Source organism: Papio anubis, chromosome X (genome assembly GCF_008728515.1).
Source record: "Papio anubis isolate 15944 chromosome X, Panubis1.0, whole genome shotgun sequence".
Lineage (NCBI taxonomy): Eukaryota > Metazoa > Chordata > Mammalia > Primates > Cercopithecidae > Papio > Papio anubis.
The window spans coordinates 35,661,134-35,688,375 of NC_044996.1; the positions used below are offsets into that span (position 1 = coordinate 35,661,134).

Here is a 27,242-nt window from a genome sequence, read left to right on the forward strand (position 1 = left end):
GAGACAGTCCATTACCTACTTCTGGTGATGTTCTGACCCATTATTAAATGCAGTACTTACTAAATCCCAGCTTCCCCACTATTAGGCAATTTCTCTAACTCCTATTTATCACAGTATCAAAAATTTGCTTCCTTAAAAGGTATGGTAGCTTATTCAATTTTCAGCAATTCACATCACAGTTACCTCCATCTGTGTTGGATATTATAGCGCTGTCTATAATTCCCCTGCAGTATTTGGTTATAAGATTTCAGCTTTTTAATTTTAATAAGCACACCCAACAAACTATTTGTATGAAAGTGATCTACACTCACAGAAATCTTATTACCTACTAAAGAACATTAAGCTAAAAACATTAATTATAGAAAAATTCAGGTAACTTGTAATTTTTAGTAGTAAGGGAAGGGAAGCTACTAAAGTGAAATTTGTTTTAAAAAAGAAAAACTTAGAAATGTGACTTCCACTCTTTTTTTGCTGAGAAAATTGTTTTAAAAAGTAACCCTTAAATCACTGTCATATCCATACATCCATTCCTTTCAATGCTGTTCCCTTTGTTGGAGTCTCATGTCTTGACATTTTAACTGCCTCTTGACAGCTTTCTTTGCACCGAAGTCTTTTTCCTCCAAACTTTCTTCTACCCTTCCACCAGTTTTCTTAATTCCCCAGCCAAACAAAACAAAACAAACAAAACAACAACAACAAAAAACCTTGGGCAGCACAGCTGTAAGACATATAAAAATTGACTTTTTAAATATCCCACTTTAGGCCTGGCACAGTGACTCATTCATGTAATCCCAATGCTTTGGGAGGCCAAGGGAGGGGGATGGCTTGAGGCCAGGAGTTTCAGATCAGTCTGGACAACCTAGCAGGACCCTGTCTCTAAAAAATAAAAATAAAATAAAATAGCTGGGTGTGGGGTTTGAGTCTGTAGTCCTAACTACTTGGGAATCTCAGGTGGGAGGAGTCATTGAGACCAGGAGTTCAAGGTTATAGTGAGCTGTGATTGTGCCACTGCATGCTAGCCTGGGTGTCAGAGTGAGACCTTCAAAAACCAAAAATATCCTGGTCAGGCCCAGTGGCTCACGCCTGTAATCCCAGCACTTTGGGATGTCGAGATGGGCAGATCACTTGAGGTCATTTGAGACCAGTGTGGCCAACATGGCGAAATCCCGTCTCTACCAAAAATACAAAAATTGGCTGGGCGTGGTGGCTGGCACCTATAATCCCAGCTACTCGGGAGGCTGAGGCAGGAGAACTGCTCGAACCCAGGAGGCAGAGGTTGCAGTGAGCCAAGACTCCATCACTGTACTCCAGCCTGGGTGACAGAGTGAGACTCCATCAAAAAAAAAAAAAAAGAAAGAAAGAAAGAAAAGAGAAAGAAAAGAAAGAAACCCAAAAATATCCTGCTTCAAAATTTTAAAGATCAGAGTTCTTTTCTAAATTTTTTTTTAACTTGAGACAGAGTCTCACTCTATCACCCAGGGTGGAGTACAGTGGCGCAATCTTGACTCACTGCAACCTCAGCCTCTCAGGTCCAAGTGATTCTCCTGCCTCAGTCTCCCAAGTAGCTGGGATTACAGGCGTGTGGCACCACGCATGGCTAATTTTTGTATTTTTAGTAAAGATGGAGTTTCACCATGTTGGCCAGGTGGTCTCTCACTCCTGACCTCAGGTGATATGCCCGTCTCAGCCTCCCAAAGTGCTGGGATTACAAGTGTGAGCCACTGCGCTCAGCCTCTTTTCTAAATTATAATTTAATTTTTAATTGACACATTATATGATACATATTTACAGGGTACAATGTGATGTTTCAATGCATGTATACATAGTATTATGATCAAATCAGGTAAACTGACATTCAAGGCTCATCACAATCTGGCCTCAATTTACTTTTCCAATACTCTACTGCTAAAACTTTTACACTGGTCACACTAGTCTTTCAATGCTCCTAGTAAATCCCATGCTTTTGCATATTAATTAGTGCCTACTATTTCCTAACTACAATGCTTTCCCAATTTTTCTCTATCTACCTATGCAAACCTCTCCCAATTTTCAAAGCTCAGCGAAAGTTCTATTTCCTCCCTGAAACTTTTCTCTGCTATTCCAGGTAACAGTGCTCTCACCGTCAACTCTTTCTTCCTCTCGTTCCTCCAAACCCCTTGTGGCAGTTAACACATCTATTCTATTTTACAAACATCAAGACCTCATAAATTGCCCTTTTGTATAAATGTCTCTTCCATCAGACTGTAAAATCACCAACAATCAGAACTATATCAAGCCTTCTTTTATATTATGGTATTAATAAATGTATTGTTATTCATAATATGCACTCAATAGCCTCAGTACATGTTTATCATAGAATACTACTCGGCAATAAAAAGAAACAAACCATTGATACAGACAACAACTTGGATGGATCGTGACCCTTTCAACCAATCCCATAAGGTTACATAGTATACAATTCCATTTATGGAACATTCCTCAAGTGACAAAATTATAGAGACGGAAAACAGATTTAGGGATGATATGGGGAAGGTGGTGGATGTGGTCACAAAGGGGTAGTACAAGGGAGATTTTTGTGATGATGAAATAGTTCTGCATCTTCATTGTGTTGGTTATACAAACATACACATATCATAAATTGGCGCAGAACTATACACTCACATTGCACCAATGTTAAATTCCTCATTTTAAAATTGTACTATAATTAAGCTATAACCACTGGCGAAATGGTGAAGAATATACAGGACCTTTCTGCATTATCTTTAAAGCTTCCTGTGAATCTATAATTATTTCCAAATAAAAAGTTAAAAAAATGAATATCCAACTTCATATTTATTTACTAAATATGTATACTTGTTATCTAATTTCATTCAAGTTAAGGACAATCTATAATTACTGGGTTAAAGTAAATTCTCTAAATCTATTTGTTATAATATAAAAATATCTTAGAGCTAAATGGCTTTTAAGACCTACAAGCAAAAACAGTAATTGCTTCTGGATATGAAGTTTGAGAGGTGGGGAAAGCTACATTTTCAACCATATACCTTTTGTCCTGAGTAAATTTCAACCCTACACATGTTATTACTTTTAAAGACTGTTTTTATTAAATATTAAGTAAATACAAAATAATTTTTATTTAACATAAAAAAAGCATTATGAGATAACCTTTCTTAAGCACTCAATTTAAGAAAAAGAACATTATTATTAGTTTTTAAGTCTCTGGTGTATCCTTCTCCATTTCCATTACAATGTCTCCCCCTCAAAGAATGACCAATACCCTAAATAATGTATTTCTCATTCCCTGGCAATTTTTCACAGTTTTACCATGTTTTTATATCTAAACAATCTATTCTCTAAACAATATATTATTTAGTTTGGCACGCTTTTGAACTTAATATAAATGGAATGTTACTATATATGTTTTTCTATAAGTAGTTACCCCCCCCACTCAACACTCTAGTGCTGAAATTCATCCATGTCATTGTATATAACTAATTCATTCATTTCTACTACTGTAGAATATTTCATATAAATATATCATAATTTATCAAAGAGACTGGTATCCAATGTGTATAAATAGAAGGTCGGTATACTGGAACTGAAAAAAATACAGCATGTTTGAGATTACACATACATACAAATACACATATACACACAAACATAAAAAATATATACTCTATCTGAAATAAATAATTCTGTTTCATGATATCTTATACTTAAAATGGCTCTGAGTGGCATAATATCTCAATACCAAACTCTTCTGCCTGAATATAAGCTGAGATTGATTTTTATGTATAGTGATGGTACATGGGCCCACAAGAAGTATACATGTATTTCAGTTACTGTACATTTTTTGTCACGCAAGTATTAATTTTTTGCTTTTTTGTGAGGTGGAGTCTCGCTCTGTCACCCAGACTGGAGTGCAGTGGCATGATCTCAGCTCACTGCAGCCTCTATCTCCTGGGTTCAAGCAATTCTCCTGCCTCAGTCTCCCAAGTAGCTGGGGACTACAGGTCTGCGCCACCACACCTGGATAATTTTTGCATTTGTTTTTTTAGTAGAGACGGGGTTTCACCATGTTGGCCAGGCTGGTGTCAAACTCCTGACCTCAACTGATCTGCCCACCTCAGCCTCCCAATGTGTTGAGATTACAGGTGTGAACCACCATGCCTGGCCGAGTATTACTTTTTCAACACACACACACACACACACACACACACACACACACACACACACACACTCTCTCACACACGTTCTTTTATTCTAGACATCATAAAACAAGTAAAAATTAGTAGAAATCTAAAAAATACTTACAGTTCCTTCCTTACAGCATAATATTTAGTTAGGTATTTCTAGAGTACCTATTTATACCAAGTAGGACATAATGACAATATTACTGAACAAAAAATAAGTAAAAAAAAGCAAAAGCAAGAAAATGAAGAATTACATAAAAATACAAATAAAAGGTATACAATTTCTAAAAACATAACTTTCAGAAAGCACAACTTACCTTGAATGTTGAAAGCCCAACTTTTCCTGGAGACCTGTTCAGAAATAAAAGTACGGAGGTGTTGAATAGAGGAGATGAGAAGAGAAATACTTCTACACACTTATTACAGACAAGTCCACATTTAAAAAGTGTGTATATATTTTGTGATTGAAAAGTCTTATGTGCATACAGAAAATGTGGAAAACAAAAAGTGGAGAAGAGGCTGGGCGCGGTGGCTCATGCCTGTAATCCCAGCACTTTGGGAGGCTGAGCCGGGTGGATCACCTGAGGTCAGGAGTTCAAGATCAGCCTGAATATGGCAAAACCCCGCCTCCACAAAAAACACAAAAATTAACCGGGCGTGGTGGTATGTGCCTATAATCCCAGCTACTTGGGAGGCTGAGGCAGGAGAATCACTTGAACCGGAAGGTGGAGGTTTCAGTGAGCCGAGATCATGCCACTGCATCCCAGTCCTGGTGACAGAGTGAGACTCCATCTCAAAAAGAAAAAGAAAAAAAAAGTGGAGAAGACCAGTCTGGTCAACAGAATGAGACCCTGTCTCTACAAATAATTTAAAAATTATCCAGGTGTGGTGGCTACTGCCTGTAGACCCAGCTACCTGGGAGGCTGAGGCACGAGGATTGCTGTAGCCCAGGAGTTCAAGAATGCAGTGAGCCATGATTGTGCCACTGCACTCCAGCTTGGGGGAGAGAGCAAGATCCCATCTCTTTAAGAAAAAAAAAAAAAAAAGAGAAGAAAATTACCGTGATTCATACATAATCTTATCACCTAGAGATTTGAGTATCTTTTGTCTTCATATGTATACATACTTGTATATGACATAACACTACAACAAATACCTTTATAAATGAAAATTTGTGCACCTCCATAATACATTTCCTTAAAATAAGTTTATCTAGCAGTGGGATTAGAGGTCAGAAGTATACAAACTTTCCAGAAATTTGAGAAACTTTCAAACTGCCAACCGTAACAGTTGTACCTGTTTACACTCCTACTGCTCTATGAATGCCTATTTCTTAATACCCTCACCAAAAATGAACTTGGCAAAAGTATATCTCATTGGTGTTTTAATGTGTACTTTGATTTCCAGTGTGGATGAAAATTTTCATATGTATTAGACATTTACATCGCTTTTGAAGACAGATACCCATTTTTGTTCTCAGTTTTTACTTTTTCTTTTTTTTTAAAGACAGAGTCTTGCTGTTGCCCAGACTAGAGTGCAGTGGTGTGATCTTGGCTCATTGCAACCTCGACCTCCAGGTCTCAAGCGATCCTCCAGCCTCAGTTTCCTGAGTAGCTGGGACTACAGGCATGTGCCACCACACCCAGCTAATATTTTGGGTTTTTTTTTGTAGAGACGTGTCTCACTATGTTGCCCAGGCTGGTCTTGAACTCTTGGGCTCAAGCAATCCTCTCATTTCAGTCTCTCAAAGTACTGAGATTACAGGAACGAACCACTGTGTACTGCTCTCTGCTCATTTTTCTACTGGAGCAAGACTGTTCTTAAACAGACTACTCTGGATGTAATATGTATTTTTTTGAGACAGGGTCTCACTCTGTTACTCAGGCTTGAGTGCAGTGACACCATCACGGCTCACTGCAGCCTCAACCTCCTGGGCTCAAGCAATCCTCCCACCTCAGTCTCCCAAGTACTGGGACTATAGGCATGTGCCACCATGCCCAGCTGATTTCTCCACTTTTGTATAGAGACGGGGTTTGCCATATTGCTCAGGGTGGTCTCGAACTCCTGGGCTCAAGCAATCCACCCGCCTCAGCCTCCCAAACTGCTGAGATTACAGGAGGGAGCCACCATGCCCAGCCTGGATGTAATAATTTTTAAAAGTAACTTTTCACCATTTCACCCCTTCCCCCACATTATTTTTTTGAATAGGAACAGTCTGATATCTGCTTCAAAGCATAAGGCTACTTAGTTATACCTTGGGGTTATGCAATAAGAAAGTTTTAAATAATTAATATGCTGTTCCTAATTTTTTTTGGTAAAATCTAATGATTACATGATGCAAATTTGAATTGAAAGGCACCTTCAAGATGATCTAATCACACAGCCTCTTTTTACAGATCAAGAAACTGAGATTCCAAGAGATTAAGTGACTTTTCCTGAAAGTCGTATTTTGTAGCACAAGCAAGGGAAGCAATGAGTCCTACTAACATGTTTTTATATGCCAAATTGGGTAATGACATTTGGTAGAGGAATCCTTGACCTCTAATAAAAACCTAAGTTTGTTAAAAAAATTACTTTTGAGTAACAAAAAATTAATCCCTTTATTCAACAAACATTTACAGGCTAGATGCAGTGGCTCATACCTGTAATCCCAGCACTTTGGGAGGCCAAGGCGGGAGAATCGCTTGATCTCAGGAGTTTGAGACCAGCCTAGGCAATATAGTGACACCCCATCTCTACAAAATAAAAATAAACCAGTCAGGCATGGGGTTGCACACCTGTAGTTTTAGCTACTTGGGAGGCTGATGTAGGAGGATCACTTGAGCCCAGGAGCCATGAGCCATGATTGTGCTACTGCACTCTAGCCTGGGTAAGAGAGAGACCTTGTCTCAAAACAAAAAACAAAACCAGACACCCAAAGCTGACATTTATGAATTACCTACTATGTACCAAGACTAGAGATACAAGGATAAATGAGATACAATTCTAGTTTGGGGGAGGGGGTTAAATTTGTTTAGAAAACAAAAAAAGTAGTTGTCATAAAATAGCACCCATTTAATTACAATGTCTGGTCAATATAAATATGTGTTAACAAAGAACAATTTTCAGAAATGAAAACATATATTGCTAATTATTTGGGTCCCCTGACAAACTTACACTGCAATGTATCGAAATCCTGTTTATCTAGAGTTGATTAGTTAGGACTGAAGCTAATCCATACTCAAAAAAAGAAAGAAGATTCCACACAAATCGATGTCTTAAATAACACAAGTGCAATCAAAACAACAACAACAATTAAAAAGCAAAAATGAAAAACCGGTTTTTTTTTTTTTTTTTTTTTTAAGACGAGATCTCACTTTGTTGCCCAGGCTGGTCTTGAATTCCTAGCTTCAAGCGATCCTCCCACCTCAGCCTCCCAAAGTGCTGGGATAACAGGGGTGAGCTACTGCACCTAGCCTGAAAAACCTTTAAGGGGCACAGATTTCCATGTGGTACAAATTCAGAATGCCAATCACCTGCAACAAAGGCATAAAGGCAAGAAGGGTAAGATATTTTAAAATTAAGCCCCATATGAGGTAGAGAAGGGAAGAAACTTGGCCTTTCCAGCAACCCTCACACCTTGAGATATCTGAACAGGTTTTTTAGCTGTCAAAAAAAAAAAACAAAAAACAGGAAGCCACATTTATTTCTTGTGTGTCACTGGTTTCAGAAACAGTACTCTCTGGCTGTTGATTCAAAGGATCAAAGTTATTGGTTAATTACTGACACACATGGAAATAATCTGGATTGGTTCTGGTAGGGCTTTACGTATAACTGTGTACAAACTATACAGAGTTACTTATTATTTCCTTTTGAGAGACAAGGAGACAGTAAAATATAGACTTTTGAGCAGATGAATCTTGCTTCAATATTGTTTCTACTATTTATCCTATGTGTGATCAAATCATTTCTCCAAGCCTCGATCTCATCCTCTGCAAAAGGGGGTAAAACCATTTATTTCATAGAACTGCTATGAGGATGAAGTGAGTGAGTACATGGGGCACACATGATAGTGTAGTCTCTTCAGCAGCTCTGAAATGCTCCAAGTTTCTCAAAGGCACTTTGGCAGTCTGTCAGTAGTGGGGAGCCTGAGACCAATTTCTGGAATATAGCAAAGGTCCCCCACAGCCTGTCAAGTTCTAGCACATTTAACAGCAGGGAACATGAAAAAGCCATATCATATTGAGCTGGTGATTAAAATGGGATCCTGCTTGCAACTGGGTGACATCACTAAATAAAAAACTAGTAACAAAAGACACTCATGTTTGAGGTATATTTAAAATGTTACAAAGTTGTTAAGACCTTGGTAGGTAGGAACATTTCAAACTACTACAATTTCAAGTCTATTAAGCCTAAAACTGTCTTTAACAGGGTAGTCTGTGAGAGTAGAATTCTTTTGTGACAAATTTCTAAATCCATTTATAAAACATTAATGCCTAGTAAAAAGTGAAGGCATATTTATAACTTGTAAAGTTGGCTAAAATGATTTGTATCATGTGCCAAGATGAAAAAAAACCAATTCATTTCACCCTAAGAAGCAATAAAAAACATTAGTATTACCACACAAAACTTCCCTAATAGGGGCTTTGTAAAAATAATAAAGCACTGCATATTCTCACTCATAAGTGGGAGCTGAACAATGAGAACATATGGGCATATGGAGGGGAACATCACACACTGGGGCCTGTGGGGGGGGGGGGGGCAAGGGGAGGGATAGCATTAGGAGAAATACCTAATGTAGGTGATGGATTGATGGATGCAGCAAACCACCATGGCACATGTATATCTACGTAACAAACCTGCACGTTCTACACATGTATCCCAGAACTTAAAGTATGATGAAATAATAATAATAATAAAACAATGGCCATCATTTATTAAGCATTTGCCAAAAACTGTAACACTTGACGTGTTTTAGCTTCTTTGGTCCTCACAGTCCTCCTATTAGGTGGTTATATTACTTTCTCTATTTTACAGAACAAAAAACTGGCTTGAGTCAGATTAGGTCATTTACATTGTACAGCTAGTAAACAGTAGGGCCAGAATTTGACCCTAGGTAGCCTGACTCCAGAGCCCATTCTCTCAACCACTTCACAATATTGCCTCCTTTCTGGGTAAGGACTTAGAAGAAGATAATTATGAAAACACTGTAACTGGAGCTGTGTATGAGCACCAAAGTAAAGGCAATTAGCGCTGCTTCTTGAATTGAACTAAACTGATTAAGTCAAAGGCTCTGAATCCTGACCTGCCTTTAACAACTACAATTAACACCTAATTGCCTTGGCACTGTTAGGGAATGAAATAATGAAATGTTCCACATGTAAAATTTCCAGAGAGATGAAGCTTTTGAGTGCTAAATTTTTGATAATATAACTATTTTTGAATTTAAAATCTCAAAAGCAGCTTGTAAATAAGTACATGAGTAGGTTAAACCTTATAGTTTCAGTACTCTTTCCCTGAAAATATCTTCTTAAACAAAGGATATACAATTTTCCTTCTTAATTATCACACTCAAATACTACACTAAATATTTTGATACACTTTAGGGACGCTAAAGTGCAGATTTATTTGCCTTCAAGGACCCTAGGTTACCATGCCTGGAATGTCTGTGTTTTATAGTTTTATATTTCCTTCCTCACTTTAAGTGGTAACTTCTTTTGTTGTTTTGTTTTTTGAGACAGAGTTTTGCTCTTATTGCCCAGGCTGGAGTGCAGCGGCATGATCTGGGCTCACTGCAACCCTCACCTCCCTGGTTCAAGCTATTCTCCTGCCTCAGACTTCCAGGTAGCTGGGATTACAGGCATGCGCCACCACCTCGGCTACTTTTGTATTTTTAGTAGAGACGGGGTTTCTCCATGTTGGTCAGGCTGGTCTCAAACTTCTGACTTCAGACGATCTGCCTTCCTCAGCCTCTCCAAGTGCTGGGATTACAGGCATGAGCCACCGCACCCAGCCGATAAACAGTTGCTTATTACAGTCAGCCATGCGCCTGCATTTAAAAGCTTTCTTCTCAACATCCTTCTCACTTGTGCTTCTAATCTGCATTGAGCTGGGAAATCAGATTTCCTTAATATGAAATTGTATGGTGAAGGGAGAATTTAGGGATCCTAAGGGCCTCCCCATGAGACTTTATATACATAACCTTATTTTGTGTGGCACTGTTTTTTAATTGAACTGTTCAGAGGCTTTTAAAATGCTTACTTCTTGTTTTCAGCTGTATCTTGAGAACTGTCATTACCACAGAGGTGGCCACCAGATAAGTGAGGTGTTATTAATCTTCAGTATCCTTAGACAACTCAATAATTCTCTGTAAATAAGTCTCTAATGTCAAAGCAGAAACAGTAGACTATTTCAGTGTTTATGTGCCTAAAGAAAACAACTATTCATGTTCAAGTTTGGGGATGGGACGCAGAAATGGGGAACTAGATGTCAAGAAAATTAAGTTCTACTCTTAGCTCTCTCATTAACTAGCAGAAATATCTTAAGCAAGGGATTTTAGAGTTCCTATAATTTCAGGGAATTTTGTCTTAAGACCCTTCATTAGTTTGAGAGTGAAGATATAATTTGTACCATGATTAATGATCTAAATATTATATCCTCTAATTTCCCTTAAAGTTGAAATATATAAAACATGGATATAATCTGACATACATGTACATACCCAGAAATGCTACATCTAGTTAACTAGAAAAATATTTTTTTTCTCCAGTGATAGTAGGGAGCTAAAAAAAAGAAAAATAGAAAAATATTTCTTCAAAATATTCTGTAGATACTAAATGGGGTAAATTAGATTTATCCTTTTTACATATTAAGGTAATTTTTCCCAGAGAAATTTCAAATATCTACATAAAATAACATTATTAAACCACACATACATGGAAAATTTTTCAGAAAACTCTGAAGTTACATGTAGACATATTTGAGTACTGGTGGTATGTACCACTTTAAAGAAAACCTGACAAACCAAAATGAGAGCTTCAAAAGTTCACTTTTCCTTTCCAAAGCTTTCATCATAGGGCACCTTTAAATCAAATATTTCTGATGCATTTACTATCTGATCAATAAATATTTAAAAAATAAATATGCTTCTTACAAAGTTGAACAAAAATATAACTTTCAAGGGCTAGGCTTCCTTGCTCACCTAACAGCAGACACAAAACAAAACTCAAACTTCCAACATATTAATACTAATTACAAATATGGTAAATCTTTAAATCAAGCAAATTAATATATTTTTCACTTTACATACTGATCTTTTTTTGTGGTGAGAACATTCAAATTTTACTCTCTCAGCAATTTTGAAACATAATTATTATAGTCATCATGCTGTGCAATAGTTCTCCAGAACTTATTCCTCCTAACTAAAACTTTGTACCCTTTGACCAATATTTTCCCATTCCCCAGCTGCTCCCTACTCCCCCAACCCCTGGCAACCACCATTCTACTCTCTGCTTCTATGAGTTCATCATTTTTACATTCCACATATAAGTGAGATTATACAGTAGCAGTCTTCCTATGCCTGGTTTATTTCACTTAACATAATGTCTTCTAGGTTTATCCATATTGCCACATATGACACGATTCCGTTCTTATGTTGGCCATTCGTCTGTATGTCTTCCTTTGAGAAATGTCTGTTCAGGTCCTCTGCCCATTTTTAAATTGGGTTGTTTTCTGGCTACTGAGTTGTCTGAATTCCTTACATTCTGTGGGTATTAATCCCTTATCAGATGTATGGTGTGTTAGTCCATTTGCATTGCTATAAATAAATACCTAAGGCTGAGTAATTTATAAAAAAAAAAAAAAAAAAAAGAGGTTTAGGCCGGGCACAGTGGCTCATGCCTGTAATCCCAGCACTTTGGGAGGCTGGGGCGGGTGGATCACAAGGTCAGGAGATCGAGACCATCCTGGTCAATATGGTGAAACCTCGTCTCCACTAAAAATACAAAAATTAGCTGGGTATGGTGCTGCATGCCTGTAATCCCAGCTACTCGGGGAGGCTGAGGCAGGAGAATCCCTTGAACCAGGAAGTTGGAGGTTTTAGTGAGCCGAGATTGCACCCCCGCACTCCAGCCTGGCGACAGAGTGAGACTCCGTCTAAAAAAAAAAAAAAAGAGGTTTATTATTTTAACTCATGGTTTTGCAGGCTGTACAAGAAGAGTGGTACCAGCATCTGCTCCTGGTGAGGGCCTCAGGAAGCTTCCAATCGTGGTATGCAAAGGGGTGCATCACATAGCAAGACAGGAAGAAAGTGGAGGAGGAGATGCCACACACTTTTAAACAACCAGATCTTGCGTGAACTCAGGCCAAGAAGTCATTCATTGTGAGGACAGCACCAAGACATTCATGAGGGATCTGCCCTATGACTGAAACACCTCCCACCAGGCCCACCTCCAATACTGAAGGTCACATTTCAACATGAGAACTGGAGGGGACAAAACATCTAAACCATATCATATGCTTTGCAAATATTTTCTCCCAATCTGTAGGTTGTCTTTTCACTGTTGTTTCCTTTGCTGTGCAATTTTATCAGACCAATTTTAGTCTGACACAATCTCATTTGTGTATTTTTGCTTTTGTTGCCTATGCTTTTGGGGTTAAATCCAAAAAATCATTGGCTAATGTCAAAAACAGCAAATTTTTGATTTTGCAACATAGTTTCTGAAATTGAAGACAGTGTCTGTCAATGCAGGAATTGAATTTAAACATAAAAAGCAGCACTGAAACAGCTTCAAAATAAATTCTGATTCAAATAAGTACTGATATTCTACTAAAAAACCCACATGGCTTACAGATCAAATACTAAAATTATTTAGTGTGTCTTCCACTTAGGTTTTGAATATAAAGATAATTTTAAGATTAGTACTTCAGCAACTTTCAATATAAATAGAACATTTTAATGTATTATATCCTGTTTTCTATTAGAAAGTTATTTTTGGCCGGGCGCAGTGGCTCACGCCTGTAATCCCAGCGCTTTGGGAGGCCGAGGTGGGCAGATCACGAGGTCAGATCGAGACCATCCTGGCTAACACGGTGAAACCCCGTCTCCACTAAAAATACAAAAAATTAGCCGCGTGTGGTGGTGGGTGCCCGTAGTCCCAGCTACTTGGGAGGCTGAGGCAGGAGAATGGCGTGAACCTGGGAGGCAGAGCTTGCAGTGAGCCGAGATCGCACCACTGCACTCCAGCCTGGGCGACAGAGCAAGACTCTGTCTCAAAAAAAAAAAAAAAAAAAAAAAAGAAAGAAAGAAAATTATTTTCATATTTTCATACACTAGCTAACATTTAGTTTATATTAACAAAGCTCATGTCTGAATATGAAATAGTTTATTACATGCTTTCTCCAGTCCCTATTCATTTAGCATTTTAATTATAGAAATTTTTTTGGCCAGGCATGGTGGCTCATGCCTGTAATCCCAGCACTTCAGGAGGCCGAGGCGGGCGGATCATCTGAGGTCAGGAGTTTGAGACCAGTCTGGCCAATGGGCAAACGCATCTGTCAAAAAAAAAAAAAAAAAATATTAGCCAGGCGTGGTGGTGCACACCTGTAGTCCCAGCATACTCAGGAGGTTGAGGCAGAAGAATCACTTGAACCGGGAGGCAGAGGTTGCAATGAGCTGAGATCACGCCACTGCATTCCAGCCTGGGCAACAGAGCAAGACTCCATCTCAAAAAAAAAAAATTAGATATATTATATATATATAAAGTCACTATTTCAAAAAATGTACATGACTTCAAAACACTGTTCTGGTGATTTTATAAAACGGTATAGGAATTAGTTTTCTTTAATAAACTCTGACCTGATTGAGTGATAACCTTCAGATACCTGAAGCAAAATTTCATAATAAGGTCATTATTCCCAATGATAGGAGCCTAGTCATTGATCGGATGACAATAACTACAACTTAACCAAAAGTTGCCCACTGATTTTTCCATGGGAAGCAAAATGTCAAATTCTTTATAAACTCTGACATAATAGTACTGCATTCAATACAACTGAAGCAAAAAGTACAAGTATGCAAACAAAGGGAACATTTTAGTAACCCTCTTAGATGGCTACACTTTGGAACTTGCTAAACCTGACTCTCTAATTTAGTATGTTGAGAATGGTATCCATGTACTTTATAGAAATAAATACCAATTTGACAGAAAATATATTACAGCAATCTATTTTTAAAAAGATTTCGATACAATATAACAACTGTAGTTTTTCTATCACAGTTATTCCAAGTGAGCATATTACCTACTGATGTTACCTAGTGTTAAAGAAATTCACAGTAATCCTTTTTAAAATCCTAAAAGGATTTTAAAAAAATCAGTCAGAAGGCAAGAGTACTTTTTTTTTTAGTATCTGAAGGAAACTTAAGAATCATTTAGACCAACTGTCTCATTTTACATGTGAGGGAAATGATGCCATGGGTTAAATTAATCCATTAATTCAACATTTACTGATTTGTTTCCATGTACCAGGCATGGTCCCAGGTATTGGGTATAAAGTAGTGAACAAAACAGACATGGTCCCTGCCATCTTAGAACTTATGCTAAGACCTAGTGAAGACTAGGACCCAAGTTTCTTTGCTGGTTCTAATAACCCATGCAGCCTCTCTACACTAGTAAGTCTAATGTCCCTTATGGTTTCACATAGGTAGGTAGCCAGTCAAGTGAAACGATGGCCCTTTAGTAAGGCCTTAATTTATCTAGAAGTACCACCACAAATTTCTCAGGGAAAGCCTGGGGGTCCCAGAGACTGAAAGGACAACATGACATTAATCTGAAAGTACAAGAGCTATAATTTTAGCTACACAATAAAACAAAAGAGTGGAAACAGGAGACCTGAGTTTTAGTCCCAAATCTGCCAGTAAAAATCTATGTGACAATAAATATTTAGGGGGAGTTTTTCCAACATTTACGTATGGCTATTTCAAATATATACAAAATTGAAAGAATAATATTATAAACCCAAATGTACATGTTGATCATGTTCAACAATGATCAATATCAGTACTCCTCTTCCACCCCTTAGCCAGATTATTTTGAAGCAAATCCCAGAAACCATTTCATTTTTAACCATAAATACTTCAGTATGCATCTAAAAAGGACAAAGATTTCTTTTTAAAACATAACCACAACACTATTATAAAATTTAACAATTCCTTATTATATACAATATATTATATTAAGAGATTATATATATTATATACAACATGCTGTTATATAACATTCAGACTTCCCAGACTGCCCAAATTTTTTTACATTTGGTTTATGTCAATCAAATAAGATCCGTATATTACAATCAGTTGATATGTCTCTTTCAATAAATCAGCAGGTTCCCCTTCAATCTCTCTTATTTCTTGCAATTCATGTGTTAAAGAAAGTAGGTTGCTCATCCTGTAGAATTTCTCATGTCTGAATTTTGTTGATTACATCTCCATGGTGACATGTCAGAAGAAATATATTTTTTTAAAACATGCATGAGAGATTGGAAGGATGGAATGGGCACATATCCAAGAAAAATTGCAAAAATCTGTAAGAACATTACCAGAAGGGCTGGCACTCAGAATGTGCTAAGATTTAAAAAAATACTGGAGACAAAGATTTTCTTTAATTTATACTCAGAACAAGCACAACAAATATAAAGTGCAGGTCTACTTATATATGGATAAGTATACATTATTATAATGTAAAAGGCTATCTCCACTTTTTTATTCTATTAAGATTACTGCTAGTCAAACCAGAAAGGGAAAAACAAATTGTAGAATGAGGAAACTGAATCCCAAAGCATTCAAGGAAATAAAAGTACCTAACTATTAATATTACAGGTGACTTCCATTCTACTCTCCCAAATTATGTCCGAGTGTATCTGAGAATTTACAGAGCTCAATTTCCATCTAAAATCTTTGAAGAATCAGGGGAATGGAAGGGGATGATGTAAAGAAAACACTAATAGTCAACTCTGTAAAGCAGGTAGATGCCTAGATGCCACCAACTACAGACAGATTGATTTGATGTCAATTCCAAACAAATTTCTTAAGCACTGTTTAATTGTTTAAGAGCCCTGTGCAAGGGGAAAAGATACTCATTAAGAGTCAGCAAGCATTCACGGAAGCCAATCATGCAAGATTAACCTAATTTCCTTTTCTGATAGGGTTACCAGCCTAGAATAAAAGGGAATATTGTATACACACAAAAATCTGGTTTTAAGCACTAAATTTTCTACCCTACCTGATGTTCTTACTAATGTCTTGGATGAGGACACTGACGGCATATCTACTAAATTTACAGATAACACAAAGTTGGGAGAGACAGATAATATACTGGCTGACAGGACCCCAAAATACTTCCTTTTTTTTTTTGGAGACAGGGTCTTGCTCTGCTGCCCAGGCTGGAGTGCAGTGGCATGATCATGGTTCACTGCAGCCTCGACCTCCCAGGCTCAAGCAGTCCTTCCGCCTCAGCCTCCCAAAGTGCTGGGATTACAGGTATGAGCCACTGCAACCAGCAACCAAAATATTTCAATGGGCTAGAACAATGGGTCACATCTTAACAGTATGAAATGTAGTAGGGATAAATGTAAAATGCATGATGGGAGACACATGGCTTAACAGCAAATCATGTGAAAACACTTGAGTATTTTGGTTGATTGCTCAGACAAAGACTGTGATATGGCTGCCAAAACTACTGTGTTTTTAGGCTGAATTATCAGAACTATCATGTCCAGAGCAAGGGGAATGGTAAATTCTATTCTACTTCTTACTGATAAAAGCACACTTAGGAACATCATATACTTTTTGAGATTCATTTTAAAAGGAACACTGATGAAATAGAACATATTCAAAAGAGAAATCAATTTGGTGAATGTTCTAGAAACTGAGTGGAATGATATAAAGAACTAAGGATGGCTAACCAGAAGAAGATAAGGAAGAAAAGTAGTTGTTTTCAAATGTTTGAAGCATCATGCAGCAGAACTAGGACTAAGGGTAGAAATTACAAAGAGATAGGCTTTTGTTCAACCTAACAATCTCAGTACCAACTTGAGTTTACAAAAAGCAATGAGCTGCTGCCTCCTTGATAAAGTATTAAAACAGAAACTCAATGATGTCTCAATAGGGATATTGCAGAAGGCTGGAACAGACAATCTCTGTGGTCTTGTTTCTATTTCTAAAGTCACAATCTCTTTAAACCTCAGTTTCCACACCTGTAAAATGAAGGAGTTTTATTAGTTGAGCCTTCAGGTCCCTTCATTCAGTCAACAAATCCTTATTGGTTATCTACCATGTGCCAGGCACTTTCGGGCATTGAAATATAAAGGGTGAGAAAGATCCAGCCCTTGCCCACAGAAAGGTCATAATCTGATAAGCTGAGGAAAATATAACAGATAATTTCAATATAAGGTAACAATTGCAATGAGAGACACAAGCACATGATAACCTTGAAATACAGAGGAGGGGCACCTAAGTGTGTATGTAAGTGGGGGAAGAGGACATATGTGGATAGGCTTTCTGGAATGGATCCTCCAGCTATTTCTACAAGACAAAATTATATAAGACTATAGAAGTTCTTTAAAACACTAAATAAATTTACACTAAACACTAACTTCAGCTTATTGCTCTCAACTGGCACTTGCTAAAGATGAATTTTTCTGCTTACTGATGGATATTGTAGACTGCTGTAATAATTTTTACAAAGGAGGAGTTAGAAATCTAACTTTTAAAAATTAATCAAAAAAAAAACCAGATTTCTGATTTTTTGTTCTAGGAATCCTAAAGTTTATGCCTACCTCATTTGAATTAATCACTTAATGCATGCTCTAGCTGGTGTTTTTCTTTCCTTTAATTTGGTGTATAATATATCTGAACAATCAGTAATCTTTCCAAGTAAAGACAAAAACTGAAGATTCACCACTGTAGACATCAAATAATAAAAATGAAATTTTCACAAACCAAAGAGTTTAATTATGTTAGATGTATTACAGCAGACAAGTAATCATTCTAGAATCTATTAATTGCTCGATAATAATCTTTAGCCAACTGGTAAAATTTCAGAGTGCCTTTTGACCTTACTTTTTGGATTTTGGATTTATTTTAGAAAGTATATACAGTTAAATGTTGCACATAGGCTAATTTTCTTATTGAAGTCTCTGTTTTAACTTATCTTTTAAAATGTTATTCTATATTTGATATGTGCAATGTGTACATGTAATTATGAAGCATAAAAAAATACATCTTGTCACTCACCACATTAACTGAGAATTAGCATTAATACCAGTGCAGCTACTATGTGCTTTATTCCATCTGCCTGCTGCTCCCTTAGAGGTAACCACTATCCCAGATTTCACTTATTGTTCCCTTAATTTTTTGTTTTCAAAAATAGTTTCATCATACATGCACGTATCCCTAAACAATATATTGTTACATTTTTCTATTTTTTTCTTTTTTCCCTTTTTTTTTTTGAGATGGAGTTTCACTCTTATTGCCCAGGCTGGAGTACAATGGCGTGATCTTGGCTCACTGTAACCTCCACCTCCTGGGTTCAAGCGATTCTCATGCCTCAGCCTCCCAAACAGCTGGGATTGCAGGTGCCTGCCACCACGCCCAGCTAACTTTTGTATTTTTTAGTAGAGATGGGGTTTCGCCATGCTGACCAGACTGGTCTTGAACTCCTGACTTCAGGTGATCTGCCTGCCTCTCTGCCTCCGAAAGTGCTGGGATTATAGGTGCGAGCCACATTTTACTATTTTTGAGCTTTGAGCACTGACGCATTTTCAAAAAAAAAAAAAAAAGTGTTAGACACTAAAATAAACACCATTGCACCAAAAAAAACCTTAGTATTCCCGTGACAGTAAAGGTTACTCTTGTCATCGCATGGTGTATTTAAATCTCACAACTGTGCCTATATCTACTAGTCTCCTCCCTCTTTCCCACCTAGGGTTGCCAGATTTAGCAATTAAAAATATAGGATGCCCAGTTCAATTCCAATTTCAGATAAACAATGAACACATTTTTAGTATGTTTATCTGAAATTGGAATTGAACTGAGTGTCTTGTACTTTATCCAGCAACTCTACCCCACCCCCAAGTGAATTAGGTGGATAATTAATCCTACATTCTGTTAGTGTGTGATAAAGGGACAAAGCAGGAAGAATTGCATGGCCAATGCCATTGTATAAATATTCATCTGATTTTTTAATAGTGTTCACTGAATGGGGAAAAAATTTGCACATGTGTCTATTCAGTCAGAGCTCTTCCAGACTGTGCATGCACTGAATAGGCTTAAATGCAAATACTGTATGTATGGTATTATGAACATTTATAAAAAATGCTCAGCAAAAAGCAGGAAGGTGTATAAACAGCTTCATTATTTTTGGCTTAGATTGCCCCACAACACCAAGATGGCTACTGTAACACATTGACAAGATCTCTAGATACGTGAATTGACTTATAATCACTGAAACTGTTCTCAGTCAACATGTTCAAAATGAGGTCAACCTGTACATGTCAAATAACCATCAACAGCCAACTTTCTAGATAAATATCAATTAAAATTATTTTGTCATTAAAAAGGGATTGTTATTACATATACAAAGTCACTTTAGAACGGTCTCCTCACTTTACAAAAAGGGTAGTAGAAATATTTCAGTTATATTATTTCTATATCAATCTAAAATCTGATGAGTCTTCTGTAACACGAAGTAGAATTTGCTTCTCAATTCTGTCAATGCATAATCTCACAATTTTCCCACAACTGAAGCAATAATAGCTCCTAGATTTGAATGGCAATCAATACAAGTATGTATTAAGAACCCATATAGATTAGATTCCCCAAACAGAAGCTACTTGCACTGTCTTGCCTGGCTTACTGCAAAACTCATATTTTGAAATCAGCTACTGACATGGCCGACTATAGTAGGAATCTAACTTGGTTTTTCATAGCTTCTGCAAGTGGCTTTTCTCTGGGCAATTACTGGTTTTTCTCCAGGCAATTATAGGAACACCTTTTCCAATTTTAAACTCAGATCTTCAGCCCGCATGTGGTATGGCCTTAAGGAATCAGGACTTAAAATAATGGTGTAAGTGCTTAGGCGTAGTTTTTTTTTGTTTGTTTGTTTTTTTTTTTGAGACAAGGTCTCTGTTGCCCAGACTGTAGTGCAGTGTGGCATGATCTCAGGTCATTGCAACCTTCGCCTCTCAGGCTCAAGTGATCCTCCCACCTCAGCCTCCAGAGTAGCTGGGACTACAGGTGTGCACCACCACATATGGCTAATTTTTATTATTTCTTTTTTTGAAGAGACGGGGTTTCGCCACATTGCCCAGGCTGTTCTTGAACTCTTGGGCTCAAGAAATCTGTCTACCTTGGCCTCCCTTCCTGACTCAGATTACATGCATGAGCCATTGTGCCCAGCCAAGTTGGCTTTTTAAAAATAACTTTAAATTTCTGTGGTTTCAAAGAGCCAGAGACCATAAACCATCCTACAGTTAGTTTCTCACTCATTAGCTATAGACAGATTCTTCTGCCTCTTGGGCTTGGTGTTTTTCTATTCCCTACCTGAAGATTATCTAAAAACAAACACACAAACCATTCTGCGAATAGGAAGGAATTAGTGTGTAGACTAAACCTACATTTGCCACCTGCTTCATATTCAACTAAACAACTAGGAACTCAAAGAACCACCTCCTAAAGTACAAAAAGGAAATATGAGAGCAATCTCACACTTACCATTATTTTCAGACTTTTCATTATACTCAATGAAAAGAATATACCAGAACAATTGAACATACAGAAAAAAATTGACTAACAAGGTCTCTTTTTCTTTTCCTGTCAGTAAGAAGACTCACTTTTTCTTCAGGCCCTGAGGAAAAAAAGGTGGTTGGCTCTGCAGAAGCCTTTTGTCAGGTTGCAAAATTCCTAACAGACTCCTAAAGAGGTAAAAAGGAGCAATGACATGGAAGGAGGGAGTATAAAGTGAGTCAGCTAGAATAAAGCTGGTTGCTTGGGAAACACTTTTCTTACATGAAAGTGACTACAAAAGGTTCACCAGGAAATTACCCTACAGCTTGATTTTGTTTTTATCCCCCTCTATCCTTTGTTATAAGGGAAACACAAAAGTAAGATGAGCTTAAGCAGTGCACCAAGGAACTGAATCAAGCAGAGCAAAGAATAGCTTGCCTGTACAAAGAAGGTGCTAGGATTCTAAGGTCCTTGAGGTGAACAGGGTATGAGCATAGATAAGGACTTAGCCAGTCATTAAAGTAAACAACTAATTAAAGAGTTTTGGTTTCTAAAGCCCAGCAAGTTGAAACAGTAAGATTTGATAGCAAACTAAGATCAACACTGAAGTGCTAAGTCTGAACAGGGAATCGGGTATCTGGTGCTCAGAAAACATTTAACAAGAACTCTTTCTTGGCCCCACTGAGGCCAGGCAGAAAAACGACGACAACAAAAAATGAAGCAAAAAACAAAAATAAAAACAAACAAAACTAACCCTAGGTTGAACCAAAAATTAAAAACACTTCAAGTTTAGAGAACAAGAGACTGTTCTGCTTTGTTCTTAAATCTTGCTCTAAGTGCACAGCTTTTAAATTTTGGTATGTAATACTGTACGCTGGAGTTGAAATGTATATAAGCACCTTCAACCTAAAGACAGTACTACTCAAACTGAAGAAATGGCATCTAAGAGAAAAATCATCTGCTGGCTTTTCAAACCCAAATCATTTGTAACAGTACCACTCTCATTCTCACAGTCCTATTTTAAGTTGACTACTACTATTTTAAGTTGACTATTACCAAAAGTGATAATCCCAACTAAACCTGAAAAGTCTAAAAACAGCAGTAAAAAATAAGTGCTAGGCAATCATAAATTAGTCTGATTTTCCTAGTACATCCCAAAATGTCATGTAACTAGGTAGTAGAAAATAGAAATCACTCAAATTTCCTTGGATACAAAGCAATACTGGTTTATTGACAACATTCACAAAAAGCTGAGAATATAGTTATGACAATTATCTAATAGAAAATTAACTGAATCTTCAAGATGTGAATTGTTACTTTTATTACCTTTTGAAAGGACATTTAAATTTTAAATACTATGAAAGCGTAGAATATATCTAAAATTAACTAATAATTATTTTATCAATGATATTAATAGAAACAGATAGAAAATTTGGCACAATGGCCCTATGTTTTTTGAAAGGTTTTGTGGCAATATTTGTAAATGATCTTTAATGAAATCAAAGGAAACTTTGTTGTGAAATATACATCTGTTCACATACAAGGTAATTACAAAACTTCAAGTGGACCTTTTCACAACTATATCTTATCTAAAATGACAACCTGATTTTTCAAAAATGATATATGTAGGGCAAATTTATGCCATATTCCTAAAGGAACAGCTTGATAATGTATTTACTGACATAAAGAGAAAACCATTTTCCTGGGCCTACTCAAGAATTCTAAACTAAAAACATTCTATTCTGCACATTCACAACCATTCAATAAATACCTACATTAAAACAATAACACCAAGGTAAGGCAGTTATATCACAATGTCCCAATTTGTTAAAGTAGGTTAGAATAAATCTATTAATGACTTAAAGTAATTTCCAGTAAAATCGAGACAGAAACAGATAACTAAATTTATGCCTGCCTAGAAAAATCAATATCTAATTCAATCATGCTAGATCACTGTTACTTTTGAAAAAGTAAACAAGAAGTTGGGCTACAGGCTGTATTATAGAAGCTTTATCAAGTTAAAGTGCTAAGATTTTTTTTGTTTTGTTTTGAGACAGAGTCTCACTCTGTCGCACAGGCTGGAGTGCAGTGGTGTGATCTTGGCTCACTGCAACCTCTGCCTCCCAGGTTCAAGGGATTCTCCTGCATCAGTCTACCGAGTAGCTGGAGGAGCTCCTCTGTGCCACCATCCCTGGCTTTTTGTATTTTTAGTAGAGACAGAATTTCACCATGTTGGCCAGGCTGATCTGGAATTCCTAACCTCAAGGGATCCACCTGCCTCGGTCTCCCAAAGTGCTGGGATTACAGGCATGATACACCATGACTGGCCATATTAATATGATTTTGTAAGTTACCTAAAACATTAAATGGAGTACTAATCTGTGTGGTGTGGTGGTTTTTCCTTTTTTGTTTGTTTGTTTTAGATGGAGTCTTGCTCTGTAGCCAGGCTGGAGTGCAGTGGCGCGATCGAGGCTCACTGCAATCTCCACCTCCCGGGTTCAAGCGATTCCCCTGCCTCAGCTTCCCAAATAGCTAGGACTACAGGCATGCACCATTATGCCCAGCTAATTTTTAAAAACTTTTTGTAGAGATGAGGTCTTGCTACATTGCCCAGGCTGGTCTCAAACTCCTGGCTTCAAGTGATCCCTCCACCTCAGCCTCTCATGGCACTGGGATTACAGCCATGAGCTTCTGTACCTGGCCAATCCTTATTTTGAGCAAAACAGGTAAACATATTTATAATTTAAAACTATTTTAGTTATACGAATTCTGAGGTTTTTAAGAGTTAAAAAAGTACGTCAAATAAATATAAAAAAAGAAAGACATATGGCTTTTAAAAAATAAAGACCCATACAACTATTCAGTCTTTACTGTTCTCTTCCTGTTTATTCAAGGGCTACAAAAGCAAGATAACACTTCCTATTAGTTTTCTACACAGCTTTCTCAAATTAAAATGAATTAATCTAAGGTCCATTCTTTCTATAACCTATAGACATCATTGTTGTTAAAAGCTTGCTTATTTGGTAGCTGCTGATGATTAAGATACTTTTAAGTCATTTTAGCTAGTTTCTGACTACAGGTGTTCACCCCCATGCCCAGCTAAATTTTGTATTTTTAGGTTTCACCATGTTGGCTACAATGGTCTTGATTTCCTGACCTCATGATCTGCCCGCCTCGGCCTCCCAGAGTGCTGGGATTACAGGCATGAGCCACCGTGCCCGGCCGTGTGTGTTTTAAGAGTCAGGTTCTCACTCTGTTGCCCAGGCTGGAATGCAGTGGCACGATTATGGCTCACTATAGCCTTGAATTCTTGGGCTCAAGTAACCCCCCTCTACGCCCACCTAGCTGGGACTACAGGCAAATACCACCATGCCTGGTTAAGTTTAAAAAAAAAAAAAATGTTAGCGACAGGGTCTCACTATGTTGGCCAGCGTGGTCTCAAGTACCTGGCCTTAAGGAGTCTTCCTGCCTCAGCCTCCTGGGTAGCTGGGATTACACGCATGAGCCACCACACCTGGTGGGGTACTTATTTTAAAAAGTAAATGCCAGTAACTTCTAAATAAAAATTAGCATTCTAAAGTACCGATCACGAGCCCCCCTTTTAAAAAATTTAAATTGATAAATTCTATTAGTGAACTGATTACACAGACTTCAAGATTTCTTGTTTTTCTTTTTCTGAGTTCACTGCTCATCACCAAAAATGAGCAGAGGAACAAAACTCAAACCAAACTATTTATTTTTTAAAATTAAAGAAAACCTACCGTTATTATCTTTGATAAAAGTTTTGATGGGAAAGAAAGTTGTAAACTAATGACAGAACTGAGACTGTCGTGTAACTGGTAGCTTTTAATTATTCGTGTTTTCCTGCAATACCATGAATAACAGAAACTCAAATATATTTCAGTAAAATTTGCTATTAAGTACTTTATTTTCTAAATTTAATTTCTATGCTTTATGTACTTGAATTTCTACTTCTATATTCTTTTTCTAATGAAATGTATATCAGGCCAGGTGCAGTGGCTCATGCCTGTAATCCCAGCACTTTGGGAGGCCGAGGAGGGAGGATCACGAGGTCAAGAGATCGAGACCATCCTGGCCAACATGGTGAAACACCATCTCTACTAAAAATACAAAAATTAGCCGAGACGGGCGGATCACGAGGTCAGGAGATCGAGACCATCCTGGCTAACAGGGTGAAACCCCGTCTCTATTAAGAAATACAAAAAACTAGCCGGGCGAGATGGCGGGCGCCTGTAGTCCCAGCTACTCGGGAGGCTGAGGCCGGAGAATGGCGTGAACCCGGGAGGCGGAGCTTGCAGTGAGCTGAGATCCGGCCACTGCACTCCAGCCTGGGCGACAGAGCGAGACTCTGTCTCAAAAAAAAAAAAAAATACAAAAATTAGCTGGGCATGGTGGCACACCAGCTACTCGGGAGGCTGAGGCAGGAGAATCACTTGAACCCGGGAGGCGGAGGTTGCAGTGAGCCAAGATCGTGCCACTGCACTCCAGCCTGGCAACAGAGCGAGACTCTGTCTCAAAAAAAAAAAAAAAAAAAAAAAGAAATATATATCAATTACTTGATACATATATTCTACAAAAATCTTCAATTACCTAGAATGCTTACCTACAGAACACACTATGTAGGTCAAGTTCAAGCCCTTTACTATTTATTATTAAAAATTATTCAATCTTATTTATATCTTAAATAGTAATTACTAATCATTTAATTTTTTTGTAATTACCCAGCTATTAGGAATACATTTTTCCCATTAGTTTGAAAGCCAATAGAGGTTTGATTAGGTAGAAAATGTTAATAACTACACTCTTTGTGACTACTACAAAACACATTTGAAGGGAAAGGGAAAAAGAAACATTTGTGTTTCTAGTTAGAGGCTTGTGGCCAAAAAATGAATCAGTTACACTAAAATAAAAACAAAACACAATACAGTACTGTGGCCTAACTAAGCAACTGACAACAATCTATAAAACAATTATAGTAAAAAAAAAAAAAAAAAAAAAAATTCTGGGATTAAGACTTTTTGACATGGCACAGAAACCCAAATCAGCAATGGCTCACATCCTGAGGGGGTTTCCCTTAGGAACAAAGAACATACCCCTTTGAAATGCAGTGAACAGTGCCTGGGATTCCAGCTCTTTCAGAAGCAAGGTCATTTTCTGACCTGGCTACCATACCGTAATCAATTATGTCAAAGCTTAAAATGAAGGGCATAAAAATACTGCTTTTTATTGTTTGAAACAGTAACTTTTTAAAAGAACTTTGAAAACAAACACCCACCGTTAGTTAGCGTTATGGCGTTATCGTTCTTTGCATGTAACATGTAGCACTATAATATTTCTTTCTTACTGTGAACACATTCATTCCTGAAAAAAAGTTGGTAACAAGGAACTGATAGGAATGCAGGATAACTGGCAACACCTCCCAAGGTTTCACTTGTTAACATTTAATATTTACTGGGTATAAGATGTCCCCAAGTTATGAAGATTCTATACATCCAAAGCACTCTCCTTGCCTCAGCTCCCTTACCTACCTCCTCTTATAGGAACTGGTACCTGTGTGTGGTTAGGGGTGACTGCAGATTGGAGAGAACCAGGAAGTTCAAAAGCAGAAGAAGTTGTGAAGAGCAGTAGATACCACAGAGCATGCTTACTCACCACCCTGTTCCCCAACTAAACCTTGTGTGCGCTAGTACACATAACTGTGGACTATGCTGGGAAATAAGGCAAAGGTTAAAAGTCAACAGCTAAGGGCTATGATCTGGGACATAATAGGCACAGTAACATGCACTTAAAGGAAAAAGAACTGATCTCAATCATTAACCTTAACCCTTAAGCCAAGCTAATAAAGATAAAATACCAATTGCAAAATACAGACAAACCTACTTGCTTTCACTCACAAAGCTACTAGTTTTATCAAGCTACCTGTTCATTTTGCTCACCTTTCACTAATCCAAAGACTAAGCCCCACCTGTAACACTAAACAATCTTTATCAACTTGTCCACCATATCCAATGTAACCAATTTTTTCCTTACTCCTTCCAAAAGTTTCCCACCCTTTATATTTCTTCCATCACTGCCCTTCTCAGTTTTAAGGGACAAGAAGTAGTTATACTAGGAAATTTCTGTACTAATGACGTTGAGTAAGCTAGGAAAGAAAAAGCTGGCAGTGAAAGGGGTGGAGTTGGGGCTGAGTGAAATGTTCAATCCACCTGCCATTTTAGTTTGGCATGGATAGGTAATATATTTTAAAAGACAGATTTAAAAAAATATTC

General features: G+C 37.5%; 1 protein-coding gene across 1 annotated transcript in view; it reads right to left on the reverse strand.

Annotated features, from left to right (window-relative positions):
• WDR44 (WD repeat domain 44) overlaps positions 1 to 27,242 on the reverse strand; it is a 102,320-nt gene that overhangs the window by 65,943 nt on the left and 9,135 nt on the right. The window contains exon 2 of the mRNA XM_031660451.1: positions 4,511 to 4,544. Within this exon, the coding sequence (XP_031516311.1) occupies positions 4,511 to 4,544 (34 nt within the window). The remainder of the gene's footprint in view (positions 1 to 4,510; positions 4,545 to 27,242) is intronic.